The sequence below is a fragment of the Caloenas nicobarica genome, chromosome 2 (genome assembly GCF_036013445.1).
Source record: "Caloenas nicobarica isolate bCalNic1 chromosome 2, bCalNic1.hap1, whole genome shotgun sequence".
In the NCBI taxonomy this organism is placed as follows: domain Eukaryota; kingdom Metazoa; phylum Chordata; class Aves; order Columbiformes; family Columbidae; genus Caloenas; species Caloenas nicobarica.
Window position 1 is genome coordinate 55287090 of NC_088246.1, and position 10132 is coordinate 55297221.

A 10132-nucleotide genomic window follows, 5' to 3' on the forward strand; every position below is an offset into this window, starting at 1 on the left:
GCTGAGTAAGGAACTTGGGTAAACATTTGTTTCCCTCACGAACACTATTCCAGCAGCCTGGTTGCCACCGTGTGATGTACTGCATATGAAAACCCTACAGAGCAGTTTTGGGAACAGCAGTTTTTAAAGTTCACCTGCTCACCACGCTGAGCGAACTAAATGGTAAATAGCTGAATTTCCCCATTACTTTCCTTTTTTCCAGCCAAGAGCATTATTCCACCCAGATGAATGCATTTAGTATTTCGGAAAAGCCGCATCTGCATACTCTGTTAACACAGTAGCTTCGCAATTGCATTTAATTTATGTAATACTAACACGCACAGCAGCATTTTTACTTTTTATGTATTCCACAACACACAGATAGAACAGGCGCTTCTGGTTAATATTAATAGCTCATTAAATGAGGTATCTAATTTTCACTCAAAACCAGAAGATATTAAAAGAATATAGCAATAATCCATTTTTCCTGCAAGTCAATCCTCTAACGATGTATATTATAATGTTAGTTACTAGTCACTGCAAACTTGTTTTTCAAATTAATGTATGAAAAGATTCCATTTAAACTTCAATAAATAATTTACTATGCTCACCCTACTGACTCAAATTGATAAATTATTTGCATGATACATTTCTCATTAATAAGGAGGAGAATTTTCTATTTGGAATTTATATATATTTTCCTTCCTTTTTCCCCATTTAAAAGGCCCATTTCACTTAAAGCCAGAAAGGGGGAAGTAACCTCTCTTCAGACTGCTTGGATGTGTGAAACAGAACATGCTTTTTGAGCATTTTTCTCCCATTTTATATTTTTAAAACAACTGGAAGAGAAAAATAGCAACCTAGCGTAGAGCTATTCAGTAAGGAAAAAAAGGCATGATGAAAAGAAGTACTTTGCCAAAGGTCAGACAGGAGACAAAAAAAGTCAAGTTGGACTGAGGTACAGTAGCCAAATCTAATTTTCAACCATACATTTTTGGTTGCAATGGTGATGCCCCCTCAAAAGCTACTAACCACAGAAGAGCTCACCTCTTCCAGCCCAATGCTCTACACTCCCTGGTAAAATAACATTTTGATGGAAACAGAGTACGACAAGGAGCCTTTTTTACCAGATGCTTTATTTACTTGAAATGATTTAATTGCTTTGACCTAATCCAGACCCAGCCTACAGGACTAAGATCTGGAACGAACTGAAAAGGAAAACAAAACATCGAGGCTTTTTAGTTGCCTCTTTTTATGGCTTACATGTTTCCTGTGTTCCTGCTCTGATCAGTTTTCAAAACCTTAAAGAACAAAACCACTACCAGTTGCAGCTGTAAAAGTGTATCAATGAGGGATATTCCTAAACCACCATAAATTGTCTGAGCACTGAGTTCATCAAGAATTTCTACAATACTTGCCTCTCTACAAACTCTGACTTTATTAATATAGTGCTTGAATAACTAAAAGAACAAACTAAATGAACAAACATATCCCTTTCACAGGGTACCAGTAATCAAAGATCAGAAAACAGGACAAAAGAAAATTAAGACCAGGAGATATAGAAATGGAAGTGCTAGAATGGAAACATACACAACACTGAAGAATAGCACACACAAGTATCTAGTAAAAAAAACCCAGCAGTGCATATATCAATGAAACTTTTTTTTAAAAAAATTACTTTTAATAACTTTTTGCAGAAAATTAACATTTGCATCCACCTGCCTTTTTTGTTTGTTGGTTTCTTTTAACAGGCCAACAGTACAAAACAAAAAGTTTATCCTGAGCTGCAGCACCTACCAAAATAAATAAGTAAATAAATAAATGAAAAAAATCACTGAAACTCCTTACATAATCACAAGATCATTTCATGGGACATAGTACTCATTGCATGATTTCTGTGACACTTATTCTTGAAAAGGTGCTCCCTGTGAAGAAGATCCATACGAGATCAGAGCAATCTGCTCATGTCCCCAGCAGTAGATTAGAAAGGAGCAGAAAACTTTAACAATCAATCAACCAACAAAATTCCAGGATGATAGCTTTGATTCCCTCATCAAGTAGGAAGGTTCTGGTTTTTGATACATTATGTTCTCAGTACCTCACACTCACATACGGGGTTTGAAACCCTCTCCTTCCTTTTCAGAGGTAGGAAACTATTGCTCCATTTTGTAAGGGGAGGAGGGCAGGGAGACACACAGGCAAGGAAGAGGCAGAGCATAATTAACCTGTACATGACGTCTGAGCTTGAGACAGAAGCTGTAGGTCCTGGGACCCCAAGGCATGGTTCCAAACACACGTGCAAGTTACCCGAAATAACTGCTACTAATTTATGCAGTCCAGCAATTTTCCAGGGTCCAATATGAGCTTTTATCAATACAAATCAAGTCTCAATGGGATTGTTTTGTGCATTACCTATAGGGTGAAAACAGAAATAACATTCACCTGACCTCACAAGATTTCACAGTGTAACATAATGAATGGTGACTCTGCTGTGCGGTGCAACTACACCACGCTGTAAATAAACATGCTCTATAACAATACAGTGCAGAGCAGCATGGGGGTTCAGGGAGACTCAAGTTGGCTCTTTAATAAGCTTTCTTTTGAATTAAGAGATACAAAACCACTTCCTCTCTTCATACAATGCAAGTGATTCATGGATGCATTTCAAGATACACACTGTTGTGTGCACTACTGTAATTATTTCTTCTTTTAAAGAAGATCACTTGTTTTAAATTAAAATAAACATGTTTAAAGTGCTCCACAACAGTCCATTATGTAATATATCAGGATTCACTCATTAAAAGCAAAACTTTCAAAGACAAAATGACAAGCTGAGCAGCAGCACCAACTTAAATGCAAGAAATATACCATTGTGCATCTCACCTTGCCACCATATTGCACTGCTACTGAAGAAAGCTTAACTGTTTACTTACACATGTATTAGCATCATCTTTTGCTAAGTATCTGCCTGACAGAAAACAGCTCAACTAAGTAAGATTTTACAGAAACGGACACATCACAACGAAGAAAATTAATTTTAAAACAGAAATTCAGATTCAGGCTGTACGTAATTTACACAGACTTTTTTCCTCCAGTTAACAAACAGTCAAAAATCAGATTACTTTGCTGTCTATTTTTAAGATCTCATCAAATGCGACAGTCCAAACCTGTAGCTCCAGGTGCTGTAAAATAAAACTAAATAAGCCAATGAAACCACATTGTACTAGGACTTTTCAGCCAAACAAACCTGCTGAGGCTCAGCCCCAAATGTACCATATTTGATGATTAGACGGGCCTGGGAGAAGTAAAGCAAATCTACTCCACAAGCACAATTGAGCGGAAAAAAAAAAAGAAAAAAAATAGGAATGATACTAAAAGACTTGCTGCATAAAACAGAATCACTGCATGTTTGACTCTTTACTAAGATAATGGCACAGCAGTAAAAAAAATACAGAAAAAAATTCCATATTTTGTTTACACATCCAGCTGAGACAGGGACACCATTTACTCAAACCCAGGAATTTAAAAATTATGTTCCTCCATAATAGAAAAGACTTCTACAGTATAACCTGGATGTGTCATGTGCCCTCTGAAGCCAATAGTAATAATTTTCAATATGCGAAAATGTTTATTACAATGAAGAACAGATGCCTGGAAATTCCACGTCATAAATAATGTATTTTTTAATGGGTAAAACTAGACACAGGCTGCAAGAATTAGTCCCAAATTCTAGTACTGCCACCATAAAATCCATCCCTGATTATTCAAAATATGAGCCACCCAAAAGAAATAATATAATTTTATGATTACAGGAGCTAAAAGCAAAGCCATCAGTTCAACCTTATCTCTGATCATATTTCAAATAATATAAGGAAGGACTGACAACGTTTAGAGTTTGTGATTCTACCACTATTTTTGGTTTCTATCTGAATGACATTAGAGATGATCTAATGAGTGATGTAAACATTAAGACTGAAAATTGTTCACTACTTCCTTTAAGTACTTTCTAAACATGGTTTCAAAGTTTCATGTCATCAGCTATCCGCTTACTGTCAAGACACTACAGACAGGACTTCCTATTGAAAGACAACTCATGAAAAGCTTTTTCACAGGCATGAGAATGACAATTGGACTGTTCTTTAGATCCAACATCTACATTCTCAAAATGAAAATTTCCTTTTCACTTCTCTACGCATGTGAAATTAACATTAGAAATAGACACCAACTTTAACAGAGGTCTTGTTGAAACTTTATGACTTTCAATTTTGTGAAAGCTGCATGATGCCTATTTTTACAGAAGGTAAAAACAAATAAAACCCCAGCAACCTGACAACACATTTATGATTAATTCTCCTGTAAGTACTTATTTAGTATGGGCTGAAATGTTGAAAGGTCATTAAAAGGGCCTCTAAAACAAGTTCTCACTTGCAACGGGCTTTAAAGAAAAAAAAAAAAACAAAACCTCACATGCTTCAGCAGGTATTTGTGTTCACAACCCTTGAGAAGATTACTGTTCTACTAAATACAGTGTCATTGCCCAGTCATTGTCTATTTGCACTTCACATAACAAAGCAACATCCAGAGTGAAACCATTTCACACTGGGCAAAAAAGTCTGGTCCAGGCGGCTGTTCCACATGGCATCATTAAAGGGCCAAAGAAATTCCTGCTTCTCACTGGGAATGCCCTACGATGGCACTGCAGACTCATAAAAGGCAAAGAGGAAAAGAAATTATCCCAGAAGAAACGAAGCCACCATCCCCTGCAAAAATATTTTTTTTTCAGAATCCACCACTGCAGTACCCACTGTCTTGGAAATCAGGATTTCCATCTGCTTAATGCTTAAACCCAGATCCCAAGCATGATGATTTGTCCCTAGGTAAAGAACAGAAGATCGTGCTAACAGCAAGTCCACTGAAGCTTTGGGAGTCTTGGAGTCACTTTCACTTTGAAACATAATGGGTGAAAACAGGTTATATCCTGCTCTGTGTTATCTCTCCTTGCTGATGGCCACAAAAGAAGTTGCTCGGCCACCCTGGACCACACTGAAGTCAAGTATCTCCTTCCAGATCTCTCATGATTCCTTCAATGATGGCAGGTTTGGAGACAGTTCAGGGACAAATTCTTGAACCCTCTGTAGCTCCCTTCCTCTCCTCACCTCCAGCCCACTTTTTCCAGCACCCACAGCAGGATAGGCAGATGTCTCCAGAACATGACACAATTTTTGACAAAATATCATCTTAAGAGCAGAGACTCTACCAAACATTACTAAATCTAGATCGTGAAGCTATTAAAACAACACAGTAATTACCCGAATGTAGTATTACTGCATATATAATTATACTGACAATTAAACTTTCATTTCATCAAAACAGAAGTGCGTGCACTTGAATTTTCTCTCAACATAATTCATTTTACTATAATGGGGTGATCACAGGGGTTGTTTTAATATAAAGAAGCTTCTAATAGCAAATGACAGCTCCTTTTTAATAATTTAAGCCCAGGTTAACATTCTTTGCTACATAGTACCAGCAAAACTTCTAAAAACCAGTGAGGTAGTGTTTTCCCTCCATAGTGAAAAAGAATAAGCACTGACAGACTCAAGTGTGAAGCAATTTAAACAGGCTTACCTCAGATTCATCTGTTGATTCCTCATTAGACCTGGCTTCCTGAAAATGACACAAAGGGGAAATTAGCTACACATATAACTGAGCAGTATTCCCCTTTTAGAAGTACTTTTTAAAGCTTTATTGAGAAACAGAAGACAAAGTGGAAGCAACTCAGGTTCAGAGTTTCCATCCTTCCCCTTCATATCCAATTTGTGCTTTCATTTCCAACCTCGTGCCACACTGACAGTCAGTGGCACCAGTTGATTGTGCTACTGCTGTCAGTCACCCTAAAAGAGAGAGTGATTGGATCATCTGACAATCTGTCCCTGTGAAAGCTTTCATCCTTCCAGAAGTGGTAGCAAGTTTCGCAAAGCACTTTACCATGTCTTGACTTGCAAGGCAGAATGGCATTCTCAAGCAACCCACAAACTAGCTCTGGTATTCAACTATTCAGGTGTTAATAGACTTATTTTAAAAATGAAGTAACTTCAAACCATTTTCCATATAAATCCAGTATTTAATGACATTTTTCTTTCCTTCCCACGTCAATGCAAGCCATGCACCTTTCCCTTGCCTTTGAAGTGACGGTTCGTTTAAAACATCTCTCCCTGGCACAATAATGATTCTTACTGTCCTACAAAAAAAAAAATTTTGTAAGTCAACTCCTGCTAATCTCTCACCTGTCCACTGCAAAAATCTGCTGATGCAACACCTCCTCAAAGAGGTCAGCAAAATGAAGATTTACTTAACGTATTTATCGTTATCAATATCAATAAAAGGCTACAACTAATATGCTGACAGTGAATGTAAGCATTTTAACAACAAAATACGATATAAACAAAGACCTAGCAAGAGAGAAGGCAGCATTTCAAATCCTGTGAAGTAGTATTTGGACAGTAAGATAAATAGGTACAGAATTCCACCAGAGAAGGGGAGGAAATAAAAAAGAGACAGTTGCCAAGAGTTTAAAGAGAAATGGAAAAGGAAGAAAATTTAATGCACTGACAACAAGTGTAATCTTCAGTTTGTCACATTTTATTTTCCCTGTTTATAAAATGCACTGACTGTGAACTCTAGGCAAAAAGCAAATGTCTCATTTGCATGAGTGGAGGTTCACCTGGAGTGACCATCAGAACAGATTAGAGATAGAGATGAGGAGAAGAAAAGCAGCATTTCTGTTTGCTACTTGAAACTCAGTGCAAGGTGTTACTATAATTACTGCCATCTGTTTCCTCTGTTTTACTCATCACGGCCAGGGCCACCTCTAAAACACACACCGCATAGAAGGGTTATGTGTGTAGACTATATTCACAACATGAGTTGGGAAATTATGAGTAGAAAGAACATGGTAGTCAAGGGAAGATGAAGAGGGAGTAAAATTCTGGCATCCTTTCAAGCTTAGGTTTCACTTTGCAAGTACAACTGTTCGTCAATCAGTCTCACTATCTCTATTCACAAGATGGAGTTACCTTACAGGAAATAACAATTTTGTTATATATAATCTCTGTGCATCTTAAATGCTACTTAGCAATAAACAAAGGACAACAAAACTAAAATATCATGATGTAACACTGCCAGCCTATTGGACAAGCTAGAACACCACGTGCAGTCCAATGTAAAATATCGCTAGATTCCTAATAGAATAACTGCCTTTCTCTCCTGAATACTGAGAAACTGCCTACTCAACTCTTTATAAATGAAAACTATTAGCTCTACCACTTTGATATTTTGATACAATTCACAGTTAGTATCAACAGATTGTTTGAAAAAGTTAATCTGTTCTCCCAAACAAAACAAGAAATTACAGCAAGTGACATTTTTGCTGGTACACAGGAGACTTTCTAGTGCAGCCACACCACAGCCACCACCAGCCCCACTTCTGATTGCTTTGGCTACTCAAAATACAAATGTAGGGTAAGTCGGGGATAAGAATTTTCAGGATGAGCTCACTAACACCACACAGACTCTCACACGTGCAGAGGGGAGTAACAGCCGCTTGCTGTTACACCAGGTGATCTTTACATCCATATGAGTCACTTAAACTATAAAGATTACGCTGAGTTGCAAGTTGCTATCTGCAGGGGCATCACTGGCCTACAAAATCAGGGCACACCAGAACCGAATTCAAATAATCAATCTGTGTGAACCAAGAAAGCATCAATGTGTTTTGATGTGGGGCATGTACCCTGGTATCCCTACTGTATTCACAAGCCACTGCAACTGCAGCTACAAAATTTCATAAACAGCATACAAATTCAGGCAAATGCTTCATGGCCGTTATGTTTTACTCGGAAAACAACATGCAAAAATTCAGAGAGAGTCTTGGCTTAGGAAAGAAATGCCAAAACCATATTTGTTCCCTGAAAAGAACTTAGCTGAAGGTGCTTAGAATTGACACTTACCTATCAACTCACTTTGCTAGCAACTTACTATGAAAAGCTTTTTGCCCAAGTTCTCCCACTCAGGCAGGCAAACTAGAAGAGCAAACTGCAGTTATGACTGGCCCAGGATTTTGTTAGGCTCCTCTCCCCTCCCTCCAAATGTATGAACTGAGAGGGCTTCCCCCACTTCTACTTTTTAGTAGCCTTGTACTGTGAAGAGAAAATCCTTCAACAGGGATTTGTAGATGACCAGAATCCCAAATCATGTAGGAATAGTTGCACTGGTAGGTCTCAGACTCTAGGGGAAAAATCAGCAGTACACTTCAGCTAGCTGTTGCTTGAGTAGCCTACGAACGGAGAAAGGCAAGAAGGATGAGGAAGCTGCAGAAATGTGAAGTAAACTCTCACCATTATAGTCTCTCACTTAGCAGATCCAACATAACTTCTCAATAAATTCTTAATCTGGATTTCCAATATGATGGGCATAGGGTATTTCCTTTCCTGCCCTTATATAATCAGATTGTATCAGCTATGTTTTTAGGCCCATAACTTAAAGCTGCTGGGAGGGAAAAACCATGGAACTCGGGTTTCACAGAAACTGTGCCACCACTCACCTACGCAGGCAGCATACACATCCCTTGCAGGAGGGGTGTGCACACTCCCCAGAGGAAACAGACAGAAGCAAGTAAGGAAACTGTCCTATCACAGTCCAAAGAGAGCGAAGCACAGGCTGTTTTAATCTTTTCCCTTATTGAAGAAGGTAAGATTATTTTTTACAGTTGGTTTTATCCCAAGAACCGTTTCAAATGCTGCCACCAAAGCAGGTAACGAAGCCTCCCACAAAGACACCGGCCTCTCCTGGAAAACCCCTGACAGCAGGGAAGGTGGAAACCAGATGCCAATTTCCAATAAAAGTCAATTCCCTTGAGTTAATTTTAAGACTCTGCCAAATTTAGACATTTAAGACACGCAAAAATCACACAGCTTAATTATGCGTCTAAAAGAAAACTCCTGGCTCAGCAAAGAAACATTGAGAAAGTATCTGAATGGACTGCGAACTTCACTTCTTGCTTTTATTTTATATTTTTATTGGGAAGGCGCATTTATAGGGAAACACCCACATTAGAGAACCACGGGTCACAATCACCAAACTCCTCAAATTTTACCTCAGGAGAAAACCCTCCTGCTGAGATAAACTTGTTCATGTCTCCTGTACCACCTGGTAGACGACAGCTTCTCAACCATTTGAGACAGACCCTTTGGCTCTTTAATCCTGGCTCTACAGGGGTGCATTTCTAAACCTCGCCCACCCAGTTCCCTGGTTCCTGCAGCGGGTGTTTATTTACCAAGGGGAGCCCTCACGACTTGCGCCGCTGTCCCGCGGCCGTTTTTCGGACAAGACCCGCCAAGCAGCCTCGGGCAGCCCCGTCCGCGCAGCGCGGCCAGCGAGAGGAGGCCTCGCCCCGCCGCCTCCATCCCCTCTGCCCCGGCGCAGCGAGGCTCCAGCCGCCGCTCCTGGCAGCCTCCGCAGGGCTGGGCTGGGCTGCCGCCCTCGGCCCCCTCACACACGCGGGGTTCCTTCGCCCCTCGGCTCCCGCCGCCCAGCTCCTCGCCCCCTCCGCCGGGCAGCGCCCCCGCGGCCTCTACCTTCTCCTCGGCTTCCGCCATGGTGCGGCCGCGGAGCCGTCATGTGAAGGGCAGGAAGCCGGCGAGGGCCGAGGAACCCTGGGAAATGTAGTTTCGGAGGACGGTGTGTTTGTTGGTTGGGTTTGGTTTTCTTTTTTTTGATGTTGTGGCTTGTTGTTTTGGAGGGTGAGCGGGGGGTGGCTGTTGCCCAGCGGCGGGAAGGGCGGCGCTGCCTCAGGACCCGCGCAGAGGGCAGAGGGCAGGCTGGGCCCAGCACAGACCGCGCGTCCCAGTCAGGTTTTCCTTCTGCCCTCCTCGGCTGCAAGCCAGACGCTTTTTTAAAGCTGAATTCCCCCCGGTTCCCTCGGGGAGAGCTTTGCACAGCCAGCTACGAGGAGACCGAAGACAGCTGCTGTGGTGAACGATGAGACGGCCTCAGGTTAGCAGCAGCAGCTCTCCCTGGGATGGCGCAGTTGAAGCCAAGAGCTGGACTGCTGGTTCTGCAGGGCCAGGCGCGGTGTCTGGCACCCTTCTGAGCT

The 10132-nt window shown here is 40.8% G+C and overlaps 1 protein-coding gene across 2 annotated transcripts in view; it reads right to left on the reverse strand.

Moving 5' to 3' along the window:
- Positions 1 to 9683, reverse strand: part of VPS41 (VPS41 subunit of HOPS complex) — a 105545-nt gene extending 95862 nt beyond the window's left edge. Inside the window, exons 1-3 of one of the 2 annotated variants that reach the window (XM_065629404.1) lie at positions 9615 to 9658; positions 5608 to 5646; positions 2205 to 2391 (exon numbers count right to left, since the gene is read on the reverse strand). In XM_065629404.1, the coding sequence (XP_065485476.1) occupies positions 2205 to 2261 (57 nt within the window). In that variant the 5' untranslated portion in view covers positions 2262 to 2391; positions 5608 to 5646; positions 9615 to 9658. Of the gene's footprint in view, positions 1 to 2204; positions 2392 to 5607; positions 5647 to 9614 lie in introns of both variants that reach the window. The other variant, XM_065629403.1, reaches the window with a different exon arrangement.
- Between the last annotated feature and the right edge of the window lie 449 nt (positions 9684 to 10132).